At 35.6% G+C, this 26,829-nt stretch overlaps 1 protein-coding gene and 1 long non-coding RNA gene across 9 annotated transcripts in view; both read left to right on the top strand.

Annotated features, from left to right (window-relative positions):
* The window catches only part of AP3S1 (adaptor related protein complex 3 subunit sigma 1), an 83,716-nt gene extending 57,308 nt beyond the window's left edge, over positions 1–26,408 (top strand). For 2 of the 8 annotated variants that reach the window (XM_032274052.1, XM_032274097.1), the window contains 3 exons: positions 2,681–2,752; positions 15,302–15,409; positions 25,690–26,408. In XM_032274052.1, coding sequence (XP_032129943.1) covers positions 2,681–2,752; positions 15,302–15,409; positions 25,690–25,818 — 309 coding nt within the window. In that variant the 3' untranslated portion in view covers positions 25,819–26,408. Of the gene's footprint in view, positions 1–2,680; positions 2,753–15,301; positions 15,410–19,171; positions 19,213–24,416; positions 24,465–25,689 lie in introns of all 8 variants that reach the window. The other 6 variants (XR_004267501.1, XM_032274041.1, XM_032274076.1 and 3 more) reach the window with 6 other exon arrangements.
* On the top strand, positions 16,367–18,836 carry LOC116548701. The gene is made up of 3 exons (XR_004267514.1): positions 16,367–17,527; positions 18,547–18,549; positions 18,824–18,836. It is a non-coding gene; the product is annotated as an uncharacterized LOC116548701 (long non-coding RNA).
* Positions 26,409–26,829: the final 421 nt, after the last annotated feature.

Raw genomic sequence — 26,829 nt, 5'->3', positions numbered from 1 at the left:
TTACAGTCTCATAGGCGGAAGGGATATGCCTTGTCTCAGATGAGACTTGAGACTGCAAACTTTTGAGTTAAGGCTGAAATGAGTTTAGACATCCGGGGACTGTTTGGAAGGCATGATTGGTTTTAAAATGTGAGGACATGAAATTTGGGTGGGGCCAGGGGCAGAATGATATGATTTGGATGTGTCCCCACCCAAATCTCATCCTCAATTCCCAGGTGTTGTGGGAGGGACCTGGTGGGATATAATTGAATCATGGGTGCAGATTTTTCCTGTGCTGTTCTCATGATAGTGAATAAGTCTTATGAGATCTGGTGGTTTTGAAAGTGAAGTTTCCCTGCACAAGTTCTCTTCTCTTGTCTGCCGCCATGTAAAATGTGCCTTTCACCTTCTGCCATGATTGTAAGCCCTCCCCAGCCATGTGGAACTGTAAGTCCAATAAACCTCTTTCTTTTGTAAATTGCCCAGTCTAGGATATGTCTTCATCAGCAGCATGAAAATGGACTGCTACATAGATACTACTTTATTTTATCATTTACTACCATAAAATTTACACAACTCTATTATAAACCATTAAAATTTATGAAAACTTATGCAGGACCAGAGAAATAAAGTCACTTAATCCAAATCATATAGCTGATTAAAAATTGCAGAGCTGGTATTATAACTCAGGTTTCCTGAATTTCAGTCCAGTTCTTCTTCCACTGAAACGGGAGAGTTCCCTGACTACCCCCTTGCAGGATATGTGACAGGGGTGTGGCTTGTCTCTTTGTCTGCTATGCACAATGAAACCCCTTATAGGACACTGCCCCACAGCAGCTTCCAGAGGTGAGAACCTTCAACTCCCAAAGTCTAATTGGGTGTGTGTTACAGTGTGCTCCTTTAGCCTTGCCATTCACGGACAGCTTAAGTGCTTACCACTTCAGTGCCCTCTTGGTACCTAGGTTCTTGTCTGGCATCCAGGAAGAATCAGTAGCCAATCTCCTCTTTGACTGTCCCTAGCTGAACTCCTCTCAGCGTTCAGATGCCCCTTCCTTTCTCTCTGCTGTGCCGTTCTGCCATTCTTCTGCTCTTCTGTTCATCTTTTTATTTCTACCTGGAGTCATGGGTTTGAGGTTTATATGGATACACGATAGGGGGGCATGGAGAGCAAAAAGGCAACTTTGGGACACAAAAACAGGAATGCCTGTTCACATTTAAGGCCATGAGTTTCCAGGCTTGAGGGTGGGGCCTTTGCTGGGGAACTGCCCTCTTCTACCCAGTATTTCCCTGTCTCCTGTCTGTATCACCATTATATTGCATCACATTCTCCCCCGTCACCTCCTGAAATAATTCCAACTCCCAGGCCTCCCTACATTCCTGTTGTTAAGGCTGTTATTACATTATAATAATATTGTATACCATTATATAATTTATTATTAATTGATATTTCTTTTTACTTTTAATACTACCTCATTTAGGATGATAAATTATATGGTCACTTTATCTGAAGTTTCTACTGAAAGGGGTGGTGAGAATAGAAATGGGAATAGAATAGTGAGAACTATGCAAGGTAGAATTTAAGAGATTAATTTTTGAAGGTTTGCATTGGGGTCATCAAGATCATCTCAATGATTTACTAGGATGCACTGGATTCAAGTTGTTATACTCATGCTATGGTTTATTATTATTAAAGTGAAAGGATACAGAGTAAAATCAGCAAAGGCACATGGAATGTAGCCTGGAAGACTCCAGTTGCAAGCTGTCAGGCCTCCCTTTCTATTGGAGTTACACAGGACATGCTTAATTTCCCCCAAAATATGTGATAATGTGTACAGAGTATTCCCAATCAGGGAAGTTTACCCTGGGGGTTAGTCACATAGGTATGTCATGTCTGCATGACTGACCTTGGCTACTTAAGCTTCAAATCCTCAGAGAAAAAGCAGGTGTTCACTATAAATCACATTATTAACATAAACTACCTGTTCAAACTGCTATAGCATGGCCCAAGACCTCCAGCATAGAAAAGCACTGTAATCAGACAACTTTCCGAAAGGTTGGAGCTTAGTCCTCAGGAGCTGGCCAGGGGATAGTCCTGAAAACAGTTCATTTATGGGAATGTATAGAGTTTGAACAACCCAAGCCTGCTGAGGCGACTGTTTTCCACACAACGTCATACAAGTTATTCAATTTAGAGTTTGAATCCATGTAAACCTGATTCTAAGGTCTGTGCTTTTTCCATAAGTAATTTTTAGCAGTGTTTTATGCTGATTTGATAATTAAAAATTACTGGCTACATTAGGTATAGTAGGGACTTGGACTGTGCCTCACCTTTCTTGATAGATATTTCCTAATGAGCTTTTTTCCCCCTCACATCAAAATAAGGAAGCTTAGTTGGGTATTTTTAAGTGCTTTTGTAAGCACTTAATGGTATTAAGACTCTCTAGTTGTAGTCATTTTCAAAAAAAGTTTATTTTGTTTCCTATGCTTACATATTGAAAAGTAGCTTATCTGTAGTTAAACTTGGTAGTTTTAGGACTCTATTTTTTTACTTTTTTTTTTTTTTGCATTTAATACAATTTTTAGTTTGAAAAAGATAAACATATAATACAAAATTTTAGTTCACAATAGAATTGCCGTCCTTATAGATAATATGTTTGAATAAATTTAAACAGTCCTTTAAACCTTTTTTCTTTTTCCATAGGTATTTGTGGAAACATTAGACAAATGTTTTGAAAATGTCTGTGAACTGGATTTGATTTTCCATGTAGACAAGGTACTATTTCTATTGTCACATCTTCTAAGCTTTTTAAGAAAAATATTAACTTATAATTGTCATAGCGAAATGGTTTTAATAAATAATTCTATTTTTCTTCTTTTACTTATTATTAAATCATAAATTATTTTTACTATGAGCCAGGCTTTGAACTTGGTGGAAAAGATTCAGATCCTGCCTTAGAGGAATTCATGTCTAAGGGCGGAAACAATGGCATTAACAAATAATAATAGTATGTACAGCATGTTAATGGGAACACAACTGAACCACTTACCTCTGCCTAGGAGACTGTGAATGAAGGAAATTACATTTAAATTAGGTTTTAAGGGATTAGTAGATGTTTCACACATAGAAAAGGAGAGGATGGCCCTACTGGCAGCGATATAAAATATAGGCCTTTTTATATCAGGAGGGACTGATATTGATCAACAGGCCTAATTTAAAAGAACCATTAATGCCATGACTTTGAACTTTATTGTGAGACAATTGAATGTTTTTAAACAAGTTTTTACTGACATTATTGTTGCTTTATTTTTTTTTCATATTTTTTTGGCAGGATGATTTGTGTGTGTGTGTGTGTATGTGTGTGTGTGTGTGTGTGCGTGTGTGTGTGTTATGGACATTGAATTGGTAGGCTGGGAAAATAAACACAGGGAAATCAATTAAGAGTTTATTGCAGTAGTCCCAAAAGAAATGATTAAGACACTAGGATGAGATGATGTTTGGAAGAAGGTAGAACTGATAGGACTTGATGGCTTGTTGAAAGCTGAAGGTGAGAGAAAGGAAGAATGACAGATTTCTACCAGTATTGGTAGATTATTTGTGATAGGAAACTTAGGAGGAAAAGATTCCACTTTCACTATGTGCAGATTTTTTTCTTTATTAAGTTTGTATAATCTAAGAGATTGTTTATGAGTGCTTCAACCACTGAATAAGATGGTCTGAAAATTTTAGCAAAAAAAAATCCATTGTGATTTTTAAAAATTGGTTTTATTGAGGCATAATTTACAGGCATTAAAAGTCAACAGTTTTAAGCTTACAAAACTTAAGTTTTGACAAGTGTATATAGTACATGTCACCAGCATCACAGTCAAAATACAAGGAATGCATTTCATTATTTGTGAATGTCAAAAAAAAATTACTTTTCTCATTAGTCAATATTCTAGATCATATGTCTCATTTACTAAGTGATTTGATATTATAAATTCACTTTGGACAGAGTAATTAAACATGATATTTTTAGGAGTCTGTTTTTAGTGTTCTACTGTTTTTCTCTAATAGCTATGTCTAATGCCTATTCACACTTTCAAAGACTCTTGTTATTTTTAGTCGTTAGGGTTCACAGTATTCAAAATTATGTTTAGAAGACCAGGTGCAGGTGCTCATGTCTGTAATGCCAGCACTTTGTGAGTCTGAGGCCAGAGGATTGCTTGAGCCCAGGAGTTTGAGGCCATCATGGGCAACATGGTGAAACTTGGTCTCTACAAAAAATACAAAAATTAGCCAGGTGTAGTGGTATGCGTCTGTACTCCTAGCTGCTAGGGAGGCTGAGGTGGGAGGATCACCTGAGCCCGGGGAGGTTGAGGCTTCATGATTGTGCCACTGAACTTCAGCCTGCGTGATAGAGTGAGACCCTTTCTCAAAAAAAAAAATTATGTTTTGGTACATGATTAAAATTTTTAGAAAGCTGTGTTTTAAAATGACTGCAGAGAGGTCATCAGTTTATAGAAATATATTTACCATCTTTTAAGAAAATTGAGGACTCTTGTGAAATGTTGTGGTAAGAGTAAGGTTCATATATATATATATATAACTAGAGAAAGAGAATAAAAGTTTTTAAGGAAATTAAGCTCTACTCATCTACAAGTTCCATACATGACAAAAAATATTTTTAAAACTTCTATTTCACATTAGTATGCATTCATTTTAGAAAAATCAGAAAATACAGATCAGAAAAATATGTGAAAATCATCCCTATTCCAGAGATTGCCTACTGTTAACATTTTAGAATATGTATAGTTCTTGATTTTTTGCTACAAATATATACAGAAACAAATACATCTTTTAAAACAATAAAGATGGGATCATACAACATGTATTTTGTGTAGCCTGTTTATTTTACACAACACCATATTACTATTTTAGAAGCTGCCAAAATTGCTGTCTCTCTTTACTCTGGGCTAAGATGTTGTTTTAGTTTTTCAAGACAATGAGACAAAAGTTTTAGGATACAAAGAGTCAGAGATCAAATAGGTATTTCCTTTCTATTATCCAAAATGCTAACTTTGCTTTCAGCCCTTTGATGAGAGTAGGATTATTTTCAACTTTAAAAAATACACATATTTTTTAAAATTTCAACTTTTAAGCAGCTCTGGACCTTCCAGCAGTAGGGATCTTCTGACTGGCTCAGTTCATACTTTCTTAAAGGCAGACACAGAGAGGTTTGCACACAGCCCTCAGACTCCTGGGCCACAATTGAGTAGATGAAAAAAAAGTGTAGAGAATACCCCTTTTGTTATCAGTCAGGATGTAATGTATGTAAAGCTAGTTTATGCTGCAGTAGCAAATATGAAAACATTAGCCTCTTAGAACAAAAAAGGATTATTTCCCATTCACACAGTATGTTTTTCATATTCCACATGCTTTCATTTTGGGATCCATGGTGACAAAGCTGCCACCATCCAGAACATTGTTAGTTTCTATGTCAGAGAGAAAAAAAAAGGTTTTATTGGGTAAATTTATCTGCTTTTCAAGGTATCACAGATGATAGTTTTACCAAATATTTTGCTACTGCAAACATGGATCACTAACTTTCTATCTAATATAACAGTTTCCATGTGGCCAACTGCCCAACCTGTAAACCACTGTCAAATCGTTATTGTGGTTGCTACCAGTTTCTTTTTATAAATCGTTACATGTTAATAGCTGTATCAATTACATAGGCTAGTGTAGTCACCTTGAAGTAGTGGGACAGACCCTCCCCTGCTCACAGTTGGTTTGGATGTAGAGACTAACAATGGCACAGGTGCCCCAAGAGGACAGGAAAATGTTTATTACTCATATAATGAGGCTTTCTGGAGAAAGCAGAGAACAGCACCTGGCTTGTGTTTTATGGTAGTTAGGTGGTGGGGATGGGGTAAGAATTTCTGCATGTGGGCCCGGTGTTAGGTTATCTAAACTTTCCACTATTGTAAAGGGAGAAGCACCCAGACTTTCTTAACAGCTTGCCCAGATGTGGGGCAGTAGAGGAAGGGGGACTAGTAGGACTTGAAGTCTGTGAGCAGACAAGCATTAAAAATGGAGTCAGACCCTTTATCGCCTACAGATGTTATGCTGTAGTTATTACCCCTAAAATCCTAAAATATGAATAATTCAGTTCATTTCTTACTTAGCTACATGTTTATTGTGGGTTTGTTGGGAGGAGCTGCTGAGTTATCTGCCCATTTCCTGTATAGTGTGGCTCTGATTGTGCGGCCCCATGTTGTTGCCCCTATTGGAAAAAAGCATCAAAATCCAGGGCAAAATGAGAAAGCTAAAGATTCTCTGCAGGGCTTAGTTGGAGGATGTATGACTTTGATAATTACAGCTATTAATATACTCTGTTCTTCTCTCTGCATCCCACCACTTGCCTCCACAAGTGATTAGGATAGAGATCTGATTGGAGGTCTAAGTGCCTTTCCTACCCCTGAGGCTGGGAGAATGAAGACTTAAGAGCAGAGTGGTTTCCTCCAACTTGGTCCCTCTTGTGGATATTGACAGCCTGGTCTTAAATCACAGGCACAGAATGAGACTCCTTTTACTTTAACCAAATGAAAGAGTCTAGCCATTAATAACATCTTGAAACCCAGACCTGAGCACAGTTAGCCAATAGAAAAAAAGCACTGCCATCTGAGCAAGAGAGATGAGGAGCAGATTGAACAATCAGAATATATGTTCCACGAAAAAGAACTATTGGAGAAGATAGAGTAACACTGAAAATTTTATATTTTTAAAATTTAGGAAATTTTATACTTTTTAAATTTATTTATTTATTTGGTATGGGTGGGGTCTTGCTTTGTTGCCCAGGCTGGTCTTGAACTTCTGGCCTCAAGTGATCCTCTTCCTGCCTTGGCCTCCCAAAGCATTGGGATTATAGGTGTGAGCCACCACCTGGCTTCATTTGAAATTTTTAAATGATTTTAAAAATACTTAAGATTTGGAAAAGTATTCTTGGGCTTGAAAAATATTTGTCAGACTGAAAAGTTTTATAAAGAAAGTGGTCGTAATTGAGGCTTAAATTAAAGGTAGAAGATCAAATGCAGGAAATAATCTCAAAGCATAAGAATGAAAGGTAGATGTGGGAGAAGGGAAGATGGCCGACTAGGAACAGCTCAGGATTGCAGCCCCCAGTGAAAGTGCAGAGGGTGAGTGGACCCGCATTTCCAGGTGGATTTTTATTGCCCACAGACCAGGAGATTCCCAGGCGGAGGAGCCCCAAGGGTCACCAGCGCAGCTGTTTTGGCCGGCGCCCTGGCGCAGCAGTTCTCCATACAAAATACACTGGTCCGGGTGCCCTTTCAGCTGGCAGTTGGAGCCCCAGGAAGGCAGATCACCCATTCATCTGATTTAAAAAGGAACTGAAACAGGGAGCCAGGCCAGGAGATTCCTGGGCAAAAAAAACACCACGAATCTCAGCGCCGCTGTTTCAGCCAGCACAGTGAGTCACCGCAGGAGAAATCACACAGATCCCGGCGTCTTTTCAACAGGTGACTGGAACACCTGGAAGAGAGTCGACTGTTCAACTAAAAAAAAAACAGACTCTGAGTCAGGGAGTCAGGTGATCAGGCTCGGCTGGACCCACCCCACCCACACAAAAAAAGAAACAGCAATTGAAAATGCTCTGGGTTGAGAGTTTCACAGCAAGCACAGCTGAACCCAGGACAGCCCAGCTCTGTGGGGGAAGGGCGTCCACCATTACTGAGACACTCCACCACTACGAAGGTAGTCCGCCATCGCTGAGGCAGCCCGCCGTTGCCAAGGCAACCTGCCATTACAAAGACAGTCTGCCATTACAGAGGCGGGCCACCATTGCCGAGGCAGTTCTAACTACACCCATATAAGCAGACTGCAGGGAAGATCACACGGCAGCTGGGCGGAGCCCACAGCAGCTCAGCAAAGCCTCTGCAGGCAGACAGTGATTAGGCTGCCTCCTCGCTGGGCAGGGCAGCCCTCAGAAAAAAAAAAAAAGGGCAGCAACACAATGGAAGCTCATAAATAAAGCCCTAACTCCCTGGGACAGAGCACCTGGGGAAAAAAAAAAAAGAGTTTATGAGTTCTGTTGCAGCAGACATAAACGTACCTGCCCAGCAACTCTGAATGAACAATGGAGCTCACAGCTCAGCACTTGAGCCCCAATGAAGGACAGACTGTCTCCTCAAGCAGCTCCCTGACCCCCGTGTGTCCAAAGAGTCACCTCATAAAGGAGAGAACAGACTGACATTGGGCAGGTATCCTTCTGGGACAAAGATAGCAGAAGAAGAAACCGGTAGCAATCCTTACTGTTCTGCAGCTGCTGCACGTGATCCCCAGGCGAGCAGGGCCTGGAGTGGACCTCTGCAGTCCTACAGCAGAGGGACCAGACTGTTAGAAGGAAAACTAAGAAACAGAAATAACTTCATCATCCACAAACTGGAAGTTCACCCAGATACCCAATCTGAAAGTCAGCAACTACAAAGACAACAGGTAGATAAATCTAGAAAGATGGGAAGAAACCAGCACAAAAAGGATGAAAACACCCGAAACCGGAACACCTCTCCTCCTACAAGGGAGCGCAACTCCTCACCAGCAAGGGAATAAGGCTGGATGGAAAATGAGTGTGATGAAATGACAGAATCAGACTTCAGAAGGTGGGTAATAAGAAACTTCTGTGAGCTAAAAGAACATGTTCTAACCCAATGCAAAGAAACTAAGAACCTTGAAAAAAGACTTGACAAAATGCTAACGAGAATGGACAATATAGAGAGGAATGTAAGTGAATTGATGGAGCTGAAAAACACAACATGAGAACTTCACTAAGCATGCACAAGTTTCAACAGCCAAATTGACCAAGCAAAAGAAAAGATATCAGAGGTCGAAGATCAACTCAATGAAATAAAACGAGAAGGCAAGAATAGAGAAAAAAGGGTAAAAAGGAATGAACAAAGTCTCCAAGAAATGTGGGACTGTGTGAAAAGGCCTAATCTACGTTTGATAGGTGTACCTGAATGTGACGAAGAGAATGAATCCATGCTGGAAAATACTCTTCAGGATATTATCCAGGAAAACTTCCCCAACCTAGCAGGGCAGGCAAACATTCAAATCCAGAAAATACAGAGAACACCACAAAGATATTCCTCAAGAAGAGCAACCCCAAGGCATATAATTGTCAGATTCACCAGGGTTGAAATGAAGGAGAAAATGCTAAGGGCAGCCAGAGAGAAAGTCGGGTTACCCACAAAGGGAAGCCCATCAGACACACAGCAGATCTCCCAGCAGAAACCCTACAAGCCAGAAGAGAGTGAGGGCCAATATTCAACATCTTTAAAGAAAAGAACTTTCAACCGAGAATCTCCTATCCAGCCAAACTAAGCCTCATAAGTGAAGGAAAAATAAAATCCTTTGCGAACAAGCAAGTACTCAGAGATTTTATCACCACCAGGCCTGCTTTACAAGAGCTCCTGAAAGAGGCTCTACACATAGAAAGGAACAACCAGTACTAACCACTCCAAAAACATACCAAATGGTAAAGAGCATCAACACAATCAAGAATCTGCATCAACTAACGAACAAAACAGCCAGCTAGAATCAAAATGGCAGAATCAAATTCACACATAACAATATTAACCCTAAACGTAAATGGACTAAATGCCCCAATCAAAAGACACAGACTGGCAAATTGGATAAAAAGCCAAAACCCATCGATGTGCTGTATCCAGGACACCCATCTCACATGCAAGGATACACAAAGGCTCAAAATAAAGGGATGGAGGAAGATTTATCAAGGAAATGGAGAGCAAAAAAAAAGCAGGAGTTGCAATTCTCATCTCTGATAAAATAGACTTAAAGCAACAAAGATCAAAAGAGACAAAGAAGGACACTACATAATGGTAAAAGGATCAATGCAACAAGAAGAGCTAATGATCCTAAATATATATGCACCCAATACAGGAACACCCAGATACATAAGGCAAGTTCTTAATGACTTACAAAGACACTTAGACTCCCACACAATAATAGTGGGAGACTTTAACACCCCATTGTCAATATTAGAGAGAACAGCAAGACAGAAAATTAACAAGGATATCCAGGACTTGAACTCAGACCTGGACCAAGCAAACCTAATAGACATTTACAGAACACTCCACCCCAAATCCACAGAATATATATTCTTCTCAGCACCACATCACACCTACTCTAAAATTGACCACGTAATTGGAAGCAAATCACTCCTCAGCAAATGCAAAAGAATGGAAATCATAACAAACAGTCTCTCAGACCACAGTGCAATCAAGTTAGAACTCAGAATGCAGAAACTAATTCAGAACCACACAGCTTCATGGAAACTGAACTACTGGCTCTTGAATGTTAACTGGATAAACAATGAAATGAAGGCAGAAATAAAGATGTTCTTTGAAACCAACGAGAACGAAGACACAACATACCAGAATCTCTGGGACACATTTAAAGCAGTCTCTAGAGGAAAATATATAGCAATAAGTGCCCACATGAGAAGCAAAGAGAGATCGAAAATTGACACCCTATTATCAAAATTGAAAGAGCTAGAGGAGCAAGATAAAAAAAAACTCAAAACCTAGCAGAAGACAAGAAATAACTAAGATCAGAGTAGAACTGAAGGAGATAGAGACACAAAAAAAGATTCAAAAAATCAGTAAATCCAGGAGCTCGTTTTTTGAAAAGAATAACAAAATAGACAGACCACTAGCCAGATTAATAAAAAGAAAACAGGGAATAGCCAAATTGATGCAGTAAAAGACGATAAAGGGGATATCGCCACAGATTCCACAGAAATTCAAACCACCATCAGAGAATATTACAAACAACCCTATGCAAATAAACTACTAAGCCTGGAAGAAATGGATAAATTCCTGGACACTTGCCTCCTCCCAGGCCTAAACCAGGAAGAAGTCGAAACCCTGAATAGACCAATAACAAGGTCTGAAGTGGAGGCAGCAATTAAGAGCCTACCACCCAAAAAAAGCCCAGGTCCAGATGGGTTCACAGCCGAATTCTACCAGCCATTCAAAGAAGGGCTGGTACCATTCATTCTGAAACTATTCCAAATAACCCAAAAAGAGGGAATCCTTCCCAAATCATTTTATGAGACCAACATCATCCTGATACCAAAACCCGGCAGAGATTCAACAAGAAAAGAAAACTTCAGGCCAATATCTGTGATGAACATAGATGCAAAAATCTTCAATAAAATACTGGCAAGCTGATTGCAACAGCACATCAAAAAGCTTATACACCATGATGAAGTAGGCTTCATCCCAGGGATGCAAGGCTGGTTCAACATACGCAAGTCTATAAACGTAATTCACCACATAGACAGAACCAAAGACAAAAAACACATGATTATCTCAATTGATGCAGAGAAGGCCTTTGACAAAATTCAACAGCGCTTTATGCTAAAAACCCTCAATAAACTATGTATTGACGGAACGTATCTCTAAATAATAAAACCTATTTACCATAAACCAACAGCCAATATCATACTCAATGGGCAAAAACTGGAAGCATTCCCTTTGAAATCTGGCTCTAGACAAGGATGCCCTCTCTCACCACTCCTAAATTAGTTCAACCATTGTGGAAGACAGTGTGGCGATTCCTCAAGGACCTAGAAATAGAAATTCCATTTGACCCAGCAATCCCATTTCTGGGTATATATCCAAAGGATTATAAATTGTTCTACTATAAGGACACATGCACACAAATGTTCATTGCAGCACTGCTTACAATGGCAAAGACCTGGAACCAACCCAAATGCCCATCGATGATAGGCTGGATAGGGAAAATGTGGCACATATACACCATGGAATATTATGCAGCCATAAAAAGCGATGAATTTGTGTCCTTTGTAGGGACATGGATGAACCTGGAAACCATCATTCTCAGCAAACTGACACAAGAGCAGAAAATCAAACACTGCATGTTCTCACTCATAGGCAGGTGTTGAACAATGAGAACACATGGACACAGGGAGGGGAGCACTACACACTGGGGTCTGCTGGGGGGACATAGGGGAGGGACTGTTGGGGGTGGGGAGTTGAGGAGAGAGAGCATGGGGAGAAATGCCAGATATAGGTGTTGGGGAGGAAGGCAGCAAATCACACTGCCATATGTGTACCTATGCAACTATCTTGCATGTTCTTCAAATGTACCCCAAAACGTAAAATGCAATAAAAAAAATAAATAAAAAATAAATTTAAAAGAAAAAGAATGAAAGGTAGAAAACATGAAAAAGAAAAGAGACCATGAAGGATACGTTTAACATGTATTATACGAGTATTTGGAGGGTCTTATCCAGTTGGGGAAAAAAAAAGAATGAAGAATAATTAAAGCATTTTAGTAGGAAAACAAGGTCTCTCAGTGGTCTAGAAAGGCTTGATATTTGTTTTATAAATAATAATAAAGTCATTTAAGAGGGAGAGGTATTAATGGGAAGTAAAAGCACAGTAGAGTCTCATATTTAAAAGGAAGAGAATAGTGTAATAAAATTAGATCAAAGTAACAAATATTGGGAGAAAAGAGAAAGTATAATTAAAAGTAGAAATAATATTCAGTACACTAAGAGTAAATTGAATTAAATAATTCATTGAAGATAGAGATGGGTTTAAATAAAAGGCACAGTTTATATAGGAATGGCTGGATAAATTCTAGAGTAATTTTCTTTATATTTACCAATTTTCATAACTGGTTGCTTTTCTAATATCCACCAAAAAAGATCATTTAAGTTTTTTAGTATCCTATTACATAAAAATTTTAGTATATTTGATTTGTTTTAATTGCAGATATTATTTTCTTTTCTGTTCAAGTTGCCCATCTTTGGCCAGTAGAAACTCCTTCAGATTGTCTTTTCTAAGTTCATTTGACCTGACCTACCCCCTGTCATAGACTTTGGTAGCTGTCTTGTGTTGTGGTCAAGCTAGATGTTCCAAACTCATATTATTCATTTCCTGTTACAAACATATTGGCAGCCATTCTTTTCTAGGAGTCCAGATTCCTTTTTGTTGGAGATAGTATATAGTAACTACAGTCTAAAGGTGCTCATAATTATGAAGCTGCTCATTGTTTCTTGGCCTTCAGTGAAGAGCATTATATATATTTTCTGCACCAGCCTTCAAGTCAGCCATTTCTCCAAGGAACCCTGGCTTCCTTTAGTGGTGAATGATATTTAGAAATGATGATTTGGGCACTGTGTTTGCTCATTGTTACTGGGGTGACATAGCTCCTGGTTCTTAGTGAACTGAGCTGGGAAATAGATGTATATGAACACAGCTGTTTCTAGATCTTGATATGTATGTTAAAAATCATTGACCACTTCTTAATACCTCATTGTCTAATACAATACTGGCTTTCTTGTTTTTAGAATTTATTCTGGCTTTCTTTTTCATATTTGCAACTTGCTTTTCTGACAGAACTCAGTGAGAGGTCCCATTATAAAAATATGTGTCTAATAATAATGTTAATTCTCTGTTTCAAATTTTTATAATTTTGTTTGTTTGCTCTTACCAACACAGTTTCATTTATCATTGTCATATGTATATTAGGCACCAGTGTCTTTTGTAATTTTCCTAACTTAATTTCTCATTCCTTCCTGCCTCTAATTCTTTATTTTCTTGCAGAACTGTGAAAATTAATTTATATAATAAGTTCTCATTTGTGTAAATTAGATGTGCATATACACACATATAACAAGTGTATGCACAGCAAGTATTCTAGGATATCTAAGTAAAATACAGCTAACTGACTAGCTTTGGATAAAGGGACCTAATAACAGATGCAGAGAGTGTTAGAGACTATTACTCATACATAAGTTTCTGTATGAGCTTTTAGTCATTTGCCTATATTGTGTTTTTTTAAAATATATAAATTTTTCTTCAAAATTTGTGCATGAGGTATCCATGTTTCCAAAATGAAAAATAGTAAATAATGATTTTTTTTTTTTTTTTTTGAGACAGGATCTCACTCTATTACCTAGGCTGGGGTGCAGTGGTGTGATTTTGGCTCACTGCAACCTCCACTTCGTGGGCTCAGGTAGTCCTCCTGCATCAGCCTCCCAAGTAGCTGGAAGTACAGGCATGAGGCACTATGCCTGGCTAATTTTCTGCATTTTTTAAGAGACAGGGTTTTGCAGTATTGCCCAGCCTGGTCTTGAACTCCTAAGCTCAAAGTGATCTGTCCACCTCAGCCCCCCAAAGTGTTGGGATTACAGGTGTGAGCCACCATACCATCGGCCTCCAAGGATATTTTTTAAATTATGAATAAATTTGCATGAAATCTTATAAGAAATTTAAATTGAATAATGTATATTTGACTTCTAAAAAGACTTTGTTGAAAAAAATTAATTACCTTATAATATTTAGTGGTTCTAAGGTAAGCACTTACATGAATTATTTGTTTAATTCTTATGGTAATCCTATGAGGTGCCTATATTATTTCTGTCTCTATTTCATAAATAAGGTAACAGACTCAAAGAGCTTGAGGTAACTGAAGGGCTACAACTAATAGATGATAGAGTCAGTATTCATACTTATCTAATTTTAGGGTCTCCATTTCTAACCTTACCACATTATTTTTAAAAAATTATAGCAGAATACATTCTTCTGTGAAATGTAATTCAGCTCTGAATTGTTGATTTTTTGATCCAATAATGCCTTATGAAAAGACATGAAGTTATATTTTTACTCCCCAACAGAAGATATCATTTTTTGTCATTATAAGATATATTTATGAGAAGAAACCTGAGTATTACATGTGCAGAGGATTTGGGGATAAAAGCACTATTAAAGTACCCACAGTTTTTTAAAAATTTACTTTTTTTCCAATCTAGACCCTGTCAGAAGTACCATACTACATTGCTTCATTAAGTACCATGAGCATAAAATAACAACCTAATAATTGTTGGCTAAGAATCTGACATAAAAGGCCCGTGTAGATTATATCTTAGTATTAAACTTGACATAATAACAATAATGGTAGTTAATATTTCCTAGTCATTTATTTTGTTTTGAATACTGCATTGGATTACCTTGTTTATTCCTTTCAACAGTTCTGTGAATGTGGTACTCTTATTTTTGTTTTGTAGCTCATTAAGCTCAGGCTTAAGGAGGTTATATAACTGCCTACAGCTTCACAGTAGTGATGAAAGTAGATTCTGAGCCCATACTCCAAGTTGTTTTTACCACTCATACTTTTAAAATAGACAAAGTGGTATTTGAAACAAAAAGTGAAATCATAAAACATTTTTTAGTGAATTTTCTTTGAGCATATATTCTTTTTTCCCTTTAGGTTCACAATATTCTTGCAGAAATGGTGATGGGGGGAATGGTATTGGAGACAAACATGAATGAGATTGTTACACAAATTGATGCACAAAATAAGCTGGAAAAATCTGAGGTAAGAATGGAAAATGCTATAATTAAGGAAGGCTCTCAGCATGATGACAACTTACGCATGATTTGTAGCTTTCACTGTTTGTCCTTCAGTATCACCCTTTAGGTTCAACCGTTACACTTATTCAGGTTTAAAAAAAAATGGAATATGCACACATTAGTATGCTAAATATTCTGTGACTATTATCTACCAAACAGCTTTCTGTATTCTTTTTTTAGCCACAATCATATAGCTGCCTTGGGTAATAAGCACAATTCCAAATCTTATTGCTTAAAAGAATTATCTGAATAATGGAATCTAACATTTGCTTTGTAAAACTTTAGTAATTATCAAGGAAATCTTAGAGCTGATATTTTAAAGATATATAAATTTTGTGTTACAAAACTACTTCTGAAAAAAGGACAGGAAATGGGATTCTTAAAAGGAAGTAATGTTTCAAGTTATAAATAAATGCCTAGCATGTCTGAGTTCACATTCAAAAAAGAAATTCAGTACCTTAATATTTTAATTCTAGATCTTTCCCTAAGATCACTGACAAGTTAGTTAAGTCACATGTTTTAGACATTGATACATATATATTCATGGTTTTTATTGCATTCTGTAAGATCGGTTTGTTATACTTGGCTTTCTGCTGTTAGATTCAACCTTAGATTGGATAAATAAGGAACAACCAGCACTTTAGCATTGTATAAAACCCTACTTCAGAATTTTAGTGACTCTTTGCTTAAGCACTAGGCTGAATATCAGTAGCAGGTGCTGTAGCTGAGCCACCCAGGTTCACATTATTTTGGTTGTTTATTACCCTAACAGAGGTTTAGAAAGATCAGTAGTTTTATCACTTAAGGTCAGGAGTTTGAGACTAGCCTGGCCAACATGGTGAAACCCTGTCTTAAAATAAAAAGAAAAAAACCAATTATCCAGGCCTATGGGGCGCACCTGTAATCTCAGCTACTCAGGAGGCTGAGGCAAGAGAATTGCTTGAACCCTGGAGGCACAGGTTGCAGTGAGCCAAGATCATGCACTCCAGCCTGGGCAACAGGGTAAAACTTCATTTCAAAAAAAAAAAAAAAGAAAGATCAATAGTTTTGATACCTCATTCACCACTCAGCTTGTTTGAGGATACTCTTACATTTGGTTTCTACAGCCATAACTCAGATTGGAAAAAACACATTTTATTTATAATTATTAGTGTTAAGCTCAGATATTTAGTTGATTTAAAGTAAATATTACTATGAAAGCATCAAGGTATTAAAAATACACTGGCATTAATATACAACAGGTGAGTTCTGAAAAATTTATCTTGTTGGCATTTTAAAGGATTAGCTAACTCAATTCTATGCCCATTTGAATTGAAGGAAACGCAGGATGAAGAATAAATCTGAAATCTAGAAACAGTTGAAGCTTTCTTATAAAAACATTTGCCAGTGTTCTCTTTTAAATTTAAAATAGTTTTGCATTTTTCTTTATCTCAATTTGCCATTCATGTTGGTTTCCCAAAGGAGAAGTTTGTAATGGTTATGTAAGCTAAGACTCTCTTAAGTAACTGTATATATTTTGTTTGTCCTATAGCCAGTATTTAAAATATTGGCTTTTGAAAGTGGAAAATATAAATTAGGTTAATAGAGAAAATTTTGTTTTAGGACAAGGAAAAAGACTCATAATTTTATTTAATATAACTGACTTGCAATGTATTATTTAGTATAGAAAAGATTACAATAAACCCTGAGCTATTGCTTTTAAAGTTTTAAAGTGTGTGTCATTTGTTAAACATTGCTTTACAAAACTGTATGGTTATAGATTTTAAATGCCAAGGGACAAACAGTGATGCAATCCTTTAATAACTGGTATAATGAATAGAGTATCTAGTGATTTGTGAACTCTGTATAATCATCTATAAAAAATATTGACCACTTGTCTGGAATTTTCACCTTTCCAGGTACTTAACTCCTTTTCATTGCTGGTGGTCCTTCTTTTTATTTTGCTACTTAACATATTTATGCCTGGTGTTCCATTATTGGAACACTAAGCTTGTAGGTGTTATTTATATCCTACCACTCAAGTTCATCGCCAAGGTCTGATTTTTCACCAAAAATTTGCAACCTCTGGCATAAATGGATTAATGTGCTATATTGACAAAAAGGATTGCATAATGGATATTTGCTTTCTGATTGTCAAAACTTTGTTAATGAGACAATTTTTCTTCTCTATAAAGAGCAGTAAAATGTAGAATTTACATTTCAATGGAAATAGTTATAAGAATACTGTAACTTAAAATCCATTCACAGAAATAATGCTATTTAAAATGGTTTAGAATGCTGGTGATTACTTTCTATTATTCATTCCCTGATCATCTTGCATCATACATAATTAGTTGTTATCTGGTACCAAATCAGTTTTTCTTTTTTTGTCTTTTACAAGAAAGTATGTTTTAAATCTGATTGGGGATAAACCACAGAATTACACGTTTTTTCTACGTGTAACATCTGCTAATATTTTTGTTATGGAATCATATTTCAAGTCAAAGTGAGGCCATTTAGTCCTGATGATCTTTTTAAAACAGTACTGAAAATTATGTTGACTAATTTTTCAGTAACTTTCATATATTTAAAGATGTTTGAAAGGCTTCTAGCTTTATTCCAGACACATTGAAATGTCAAAAGCTTTCACATGTTTCATCTCCATGTTACTTTAATTGGTTAAATTTACCAGAGAGTCTGCAGAATAATCCAAAATTACTTAAAAGCAAAGTATAAACTTTTACTAATCTTCTTACTAAATTTCAGCTAAAATGTACTATATAAGCACAAACTTAAAGAAAAACTTGTTTGGCTGGGCGCAGTGGTTCATGCCTGTTATCCCAGCACTTTGGGAGGCCGAAGCAGGCAGATCACCCAAGGTCAGAATTCAAGACCAACCTGGCAAACATGGTGAAACCCTGTCTCTACTAAAAATACAAAAAAATTAGCCAGGCGTGGTGGCACTTGCCTGTAATCTTAGTTACCCTGGAGGCTGAGGCAGGAGAATTGCCTGAGGTGGAGGCTGCGGTGATCTGAGATTGTGCCACCACACTCTAGCCTGGGTGACAGAGCGAGACTCCGTCTCAAAAAAAACACACAAAAAAAGACTTGTTTAAAATCAAGAATGTCATGATTGATGAAATAACTGATTATCAATATTTTTAAAAATCATATAAGAAATATTTTAGGAACATCATTTATCTTTGAAATCAGTCTGGGTATAGTTAAGACATAGCTTTTTAAATATAACATGCATTTGTCTAGGAGCCTTTGTCAGAAATCAAAGCTTTTATTATGTTGATCTAAAGTTAGCACATTTCTGGTAATAGAAAAAAGTGAACCAGTTTAATTCCCAATAACTAGACAGGTAGAAGCAAAGCTCTCTCAGATCCTTAAAGAGAGAAGCAAAGATATACTCTGAATATATTTTCATCTATTTTGTTTTGATAGAAAAATGGTTTACTATAACATTGGAATATTGGGAGAGGAGGGTTTAAGCTGGGAGGTTGATGGGATTGGGGGGGAAGTGTAAGAGGTACTCAGGAACCTGCCTAAGAATAAAAGGACTCCCTGGGGGTGGAGGTAGAGGGGTGGGGTTGGGGAGATTTGTTAGCTTTTATGTACTTCATGTTATTCTTAAGATGGATAAATGGGTCTGAATTTAGTCACTACTTTTTGAAAGTCAGTCCTCTTTTTTTTCCCCGAACATCCTGATCTTTCTAGCTCTTTCCATTCTTCTCTCTTACAGACCTTTATCTTTCAGTCTCCCAGACAGGACAGGTAGACAAGGTATTGCTGACTTTGAGAAAAATGTACTATAACAAAGGGAAAGCAAAATGATGTCAAAGGCAATTAATTATTTAGGCCAGACTCAAAAATTCTTTGTGTTAATAAACCCATATAGTCCCTGTAGCCTATTTTCCATTCTAGTTTCTCCTTGTAGTTTCTTCATCTTTTATTGGACTTAGTGTATTTTACTAGTATTATCATTGATGTCATGTTTGTTCTGTTTTGTCTGCCTGCATTGTAAAAGGAAAGTTTACATTTATTTTAAACATTGTCATCTAACTGACAAATTGCATTTATAGAAATGACAATTTACTTTGTATATAAAAACGTAAAATTTATTTTGAGCATCATATAGCAGAACCAATCTTAATTTAACTCTCCAGATTTGTTTTTCTCCATCTCTAAATTAGGATTCTAACATAAAATTGCCTGCTGGGTTTTGGAAGCTGTGAATTTAAAAACCAAAAGCTGAACCTTTAGAGTTTTGCATACAAAATGGGAAGCAGCAAAGGCTTAGAATAGTGACTGTTAAATAGTACTTTTTCCCCTCAAATGGTTTTCAGTTCCAAAGTCTTAACAATTACTTTTACAGTTTTGACCTGCAGGTGCATATTAACAGTAGCCAACAGAAAATAAGTTTAGAAATCTTGTAAAACTTGACTTAAATGCTTGAAAAACTGAATTAAATATATTGACCAAAATACAGTGGGTTTTCATTATAGCAAAGCTTCTGATGTCCAAACATGTTATAATTAAAATCAATAAACATGTTAATGTTTTAGTTAGTATTGAACAAAAACCCTGAATATTTTTGCAAAACGTACTGGCAAATATTGGAAATGTTTTTAATAGACCTCTAGTTTTACAAAACTAATTTTTCTTCTGATATTTGCTGTACATTTTTTCACACCATAAATTAACTGTGTAAATTGCTTTTCTAAAAGTTCCATGTGGGTAGTGATAAGCAACTCTTTTGTATAAAACCGTGTCAAGAAAAGAAATGTTTATCTCTGATCGAAAATTTCAAAATTAGAGTAATTTACTGAGAGAAAAAAATGTATAAACTTACTAATTAGAAAAACATCACTAAAAATTGATTATTGTCATAATATCACAAAGCATTGCCTTTTAGCCACTAAATTTTAACTCTATTCTCTGAATGTGTTTGAGAAGTAGCAACATATTAGTGGCTTTATAGTATCTTCTTTTGAGATTGTGGGCAATATCACAAAACTGGGGTACCATTTTTGGTCTCTCTACTTATGTCATTTTGTCCCTTATATAGAGAATACATAGTAGTCTCATTCTCAGCATTGGTCAAAATTATTGCCAGTTTCTATGTTACTGGCAATATAACTTATGTTAAACTGCTATTTTCCAGCAAAGAACCACTAATCACTTATGTCTGTTAACTTTTATTACTAGAACTGGTAATTGGCCTTTAAAAAAAAATCAGATTTCTATTTCCAAAGAGTAGAGAATAATAAAAGTGGCTCTAAGATACAGATGTTGGAAGGTCAGCTCATGAGTTGGTTCTGCCTCTCTACATTGATATACACATTTGTTTTGTACTTCTACAAAATTATGGTGAGAATCCTTGAGGTCACTTGTAACGGTCAAAACTAGTAATAATAAATCCATGAAAGTCATTGGTCTGCTCTTTTTATTCACGCAGGCAAATCCCGTATTTGAAATTAAAGCTATAATTGAAAATAATCTGTACAAAATGACTAATAATTTTGAAGGTTTTTGAATGTTTGAACATTCTAATTTTGTTAAAACCGTAAAATGCCATAGCTCTTCCTCATCAGAGAATTGTTATGAGCATATCTAAATCTGTTTATAATTGCAGTATTAAAGCACTGCCATTAAAGCAAAGAACAAGCTTATTATATAGCCCCAGATTAAAAGTTATTCTGCCTCATACTGAGAAATTTTTAAAACTGTTGACATTTTCTTTTTTGCTCAAAAACATGCTTTCAAAATCTGCCATTATTTTGTTAATGATTTTGAGTCTGAAACCATTTAATATTGTGTTTATTAATGTTGGTGTTCTTTCACTTTGCTGTTAGGTCAAAATTATGAATGTGCATATAGCAACTTCCAGCAGGAAGGGTGGGTAAAGGTTTTAATATGTAAAAATTGTTCCAACTACCATCTTATTATGCTGTATTTTAAACTTGAAAAAAATATATTTTAAGATGGTAGGATGGTATTTTATGTCTTAGATGAAATAAGTAACAAGATTACTACTTTCCTTTTCCCTCAAGAAAGTTGATCGTTTATTGCATGAGGAAAAGGGAGCTATCAGGGTCTTTGAAATATATTCTAGTAATGCTGCTTTTTCAGTTTTGCTTGCACATATTTTGTTTATTTTTGGGTCTGGCAATTTAAAAACAAAATCAAAAACAAATCATATCCATCCATTACTATCTTTGTGATTCTTCAAGTGCTTGAAATTTCCAGGAGTATGTCTGTATAAGTCTTCTATCTGTTTGGCCTCATTTTGGTATACCTGCAGACTTCATTTTGTTTTCTTTCTCTTAATTCTGTTAATTTATTTAATCTCATGGGAGAGAAAACATGATCATTCTTTTATATACTGTACTTCATTCTTTCATCCAATTCATACTCTTAACAGCTTTGGATTCATATATTTGTTTTTATTGGTGTAGTCGCTGCAGTTTACCTGCCATGGTGGTGCTCAAGTATAACATAGATGGAAACAAGTTATTTCTCCAGTAGAATTTCATTCTTTTTTATTTCTGCTATGTGTCAACTACATAATCTTAAATCTTTAAGAACTATGTTGTTCTGTCAGAAATATCTTATTTTTACATTTAAAAATATACTTACAGTAATCCCTCTATCTGTGGGGGATACATTCTAAAACCCCCAGTGGATGCCTGAAACTGTAGATGTAGATACTACTGAACCTTATATATGCTGTTTTTTCCTATACACATATACATACAATAAAATTTAATTTATAAAATAGGTACAGTAAGAGTTTAACAACTAATAATAAAAGAGAACAGTTATAACAGTATAATGTAAACAGGTTGTGTGAGGCCAGGTATGCTGGCTCACACCTCTAATCCCAATACCTTAAGGGGCCAAGACAGGAGAATCACTTGAGGCCAGGAGTTTGAGCCAGTCTGGGCAACACAGTGAGACCCCATCTCTACAAAAAGATATGATATTTTTTACATTGGCTGGGCCTAGTGGGACACACTTGTAGTTCCAGCTATTCAGGAGACAGGTGAGAAGATCACTTGAGCCTAGGAGTTCAAGAGTGCAGTGAGCCATGGTCACATCACTCACTCCAGCCTCAGGGACAGAGTGAGACCCTGTCTCTTAAAAAAAAAAAAAACAGTTATGTGGATGTGGCCTCTCTCTATCACAATACTGTACTGTACCCACCTATTTTCAGACCACATTTCACATTTGACCATGGGTAAATGAAATCATGGAAAGTAAAACTACAGATAAGGGGGACTACTGTACTGCTAACAAGTCAGGTAGACTTAATTTCTATAAGTTTTAGCATTGAAAAGTTAAGTGTTAGTAAAAGTTATTTTGTTGCTTTGAGTGTATCTTACTGGAAAAAAGAAATCTTAACCAAGATGAAACTTGCTTCATACCTCTGTGTCAGCAAAATAATTTTCTAATGAAAATTTACTTTACATTTTATGTTTTAATAAAAAATGTTTCAGACATTGCTTTCATGCAAGTCTGAAAATGAAATTTGTTTTATAGCCATTCTGGTGTTGACTGAGTGACATAAAGTCTTTTTTTAGCCCTAAATTTTCATATATAAACATTGCTAGCTAGTTTAAGCATCTACTTATTGATCAATAGTCCTTATCATATTTTCTACACATTTTATATTTTGCATAATATAATTTCTTTTTTAAATGTTAGTTTAATTAAAACTTAAAGTACATATTACAGTTTTAAATTTTCCTACCATTTAAATTATGGCATACTACACAAAAGTATTGAACATGCTTGAGAAATAATTTGATTCTCCTAATTCATTTGCGTGTTCTGAATAGTTCCCATCCTTTGCATGTCTATGGCTTGCTGCTTATGTTTAGAAGAATTGTAGTTTGTTGAGCTTAGAAACTTCTTTTAATTTTACATACTAAGCACAAATATGCTATTTAAATCAATTGCTATATTGATTTTATGTATTCTCGTTAGCAGCCAACAGTCGACACCAAAGATACAACTCAGTCTAATGAAAGTTAATAGGAAAAGTTTTTTAATCTTTTTTTTTTTTTTTTTTTTTTTTGCTTTAGTTTAGCTGTTCATGGTACAGGATATTATGGAAAAGAGAGCTTTATTAACATTTAATACTAAAAAATTATGTTTACTAAATACAAGTGTAAACCATAGTGTCCAATAAATACTCAGATACACGCATACACACACACACACACACACACACACACACACACACACACACAGTTTCTCTTACAATAATAAAATCATTTAATAATTCATGCCTTTTAAAATATTTATACTCAAATATTTGGTCAATACTTTTCTATAGTCAATTCATCATTTGTCTTTTTTATAGAAATTTTGAAGTAAAGATAGTGGCAAATTGGTCTTTTAACTAGAAAAATTACAAAATCCCCCAATCTAAAAAATGATACTACCTCCAGAACGTCTGCAATTTTGTAAATTTTTCTTCCTTAGCAGATAACATACTTCCAGGTAAAAGAAAGCCAAAAGATGGTAAATCTCTTTGTATTGGATTCTTCTTTGATCCTAACACGTCTTAAATTTTGGTAGCTAGACTTTTAACTTGAAATGATCAAATGAAAGACCCTTTTGAATATGATACATGCTACCTTAATTATTATTTAGTTGTATCTCCAACATCTTTTGGAGTAGCAGCAGGGATGGGGGCATAAAAACTTCATTGCTTCAGGTAGGTATAAGTATAGAGGTCAATCACGTTTTTAGTTGTACATCAAGAATGACTAACATCCATTAAATTATAAAAATTAAATTCTCCAGCCCTATTTAGTATTAATTGGGTAGGGAGTTATTCATTTGTATTACCCTTATCGTTGCCTGTGTAGAATATACTATTAATATTATTCTACTAATTTTTCTATTATTTCCAATTCTGAATTGATAATCCATGGCTTTTATTTCATTGCTTAACAATGTTTGTATCCTTTATTTAGCAAATAGTTTACACTGGCCTATTTTGTATCAGTCAAGATTTTTCTCAGGTAACAGCTTTATTATTATTTTTATTTTAATTAACAAAGGTAGGATTACATAAGAAAGCTAAAATTATGAAAAGGGACCTTAAAGCTAGTGTTTCTAATTTTATGGACATTGCCATATATAATCTAATCAAAGTGAAAGATTTGTTTTTGTTGCTTGTCCGTTTTTATACAAAATGATGCCCCTAAACTCAATGTCTTTGTTGGCTTTGTTTTATTATATAGCCTAAATAAAAATTAATGAAAAAATTAATTGGTATGTAAATTAAACCGTAAATATGAAGGCTGTTGATGTAGGTGAGAAAAATGATATATATGCATTTTTCTTTTATTTTTAAGCATATTTTCTTTTAAAATTATTTCACAAATTATAAATGTTCCTACTAACAAGAAAGCCAAATATTATGTACTAGTGGTACTTACTGGAAATTTTAGAATTCATTTATTTATATTTACTACCTCTTGCATTTATGCTTTTCTTTCTCTAAATTTGTGCACTGTAAGCTGAGTATATGTTGCTGAATCTATGCTATACGACAAAACATTTTTAATCATTATATTTTTGTTAATGCATCAAAGGGTTGGAATGATCCTCTTTGTGTAGTTTCATCTTTAGGCATAACTGTCTTTGGATTGAGGCTTTACTTAAAAGCCTATTTTTTGAATGTTCTAGAACTTCCTTAGAAAAGTTTAAAAGAGCCCTCACAATTTTAAAAACTAATTTTATTGTTTTAAATTGTTTTAAGGGTTTATCCCTAAGTAAAGAAATTAAACAAGCATGATCTATTACTTGCAATTTTTATTTCACAGCACATATTGATAATAAATGCCATTTTAAAAGCAAAAGAACTATCATGATCATTGCAAGAGATCTTTATTAAGGAAACTAATGTAAATCATGCTTCATGCTATATGTCAGTTAAATCAAGACATAGGTGAAGACTTAGGGTTTATCATGTGAATATTGTGTGGTAGTGCACATTAATTTGTATTTAAATCTTTACATTGTTACCATTGCATGTGTTCACTGTATTTTCTAATGTGTCACTGTTTTCTCTTTATAAATTAGTATTTCAAAGTAACCATTCCATACCAATTCAAACTACCATCTGGTCTCTAAGCTTGTTATATGAAAATCTTTTATCATTGTCTTCCATTGTAAGTGTTTTATGATGAGCTACACCTGAGTTGTACATTTTCTTTTTCTTTTATTTGCTTCTGTATACAGGCTGGCTTAGCGGGAGCTCCAGCCCGTGCTGTATCAGCTGTAAAGAATATGAATCTTCCTGAGATACCAAGAAATATTAACATTGGTGACATCAGTATAAAAGTGCCAAACCTGCCCTCTTTTAAATAAAAATTTTTAAAGGCTACTCCCAGGTAAAATCCAGGGGGAAAAGTCATCTAAGTTTACCATGCAGTTGTTTACCAAAAATAGAGGAGGAGAGTCTTAACTTTTGCTCTTGGATTTAAGTCAAGGTACTGTACAGAAGTTGTGTAAAATCATTATGAAAGTTCAATGTTGCTTTTCTTGCTCAGTGATTTTAAAGAAATTGAGTAGTTCCTATGTGATTTTTTTTTCTTTTCTAAACTGCTTTCCTGTGTCCACCTACGGCATGCCTCTATGTATTGGCTACTACAGTGTTTTAAAAAGTGTTTCAGATATTTCTTTAATTATGTACAACCTAAAATGTTGGTGTTTTGTATGGATCACAAGTGCAGCATTCCTTAATTCCTTCTGCCATTTGTCACACAATTGTTATTTAAAGAACCAAGTATGTATTGCATGAAAACATTATGACTTTTTTCTCTTAGTTTAAATAAACTCCAAGGTAACTGGACTTCTAAAGCACCTTTCTGTTTGCCTGATATCTACTTTAGCAATAATTTTTTTTTACAACCCTCTGACTCAACAAAGTAAATAAAAGTATATTTTATCACTGTTAAGCAGCTGTTAATGTTGATTTATTTTATGCTCATGTTTTTAATATTCAGAAACTCAGTAAATTATTCTAAAACTCAGTTATTTGACAAATGAAGAGCAGTCTATCTCATAGCATATTGTGCAAGATGAGATCTGGAGTAGGAGGTGACAATCTTTCTAAAATGTATATTGAGGCCAGGCGTGGTGGCTCACACCTGTAATCCCAGCACTTTGGGAGGACAAGGTGGGCAGATCACCTAAGGTCGGGAGTTTGAGACCAGCCTGACCAACATGGAGAAACCTCGTCTCTACTAAAAACACAAAATTAGCCAGGCGTGGTAGTGCATGCCTATATTCCCAGCTACTCAAGAGGCTGAGGCAGGAGAATTGTTTGAACCCAGGAGGCGGAGGTCGCGATCAGCTGAGATCATGCCATTGTGCTCC

The sequence above is a fragment of the Sapajus apella genome, unplaced genomic scaffold (genome assembly GCF_009761245.1).
Source record: "Sapajus apella isolate SASKATOON/1434 unplaced genomic scaffold, GSC_monkey_1.0 scaffold1, whole genome shotgun sequence".
NCBI classification, from domain to species: domain Eukaryota; kingdom Metazoa; phylum Chordata; class Mammalia; order Primates; family Cebidae; genus Sapajus; species Sapajus apella.
The sequence above is the reverse complement of the archived record's forward strand: the minus strand, read 5'-3'. Positions and strand labels throughout refer to the sequence as shown.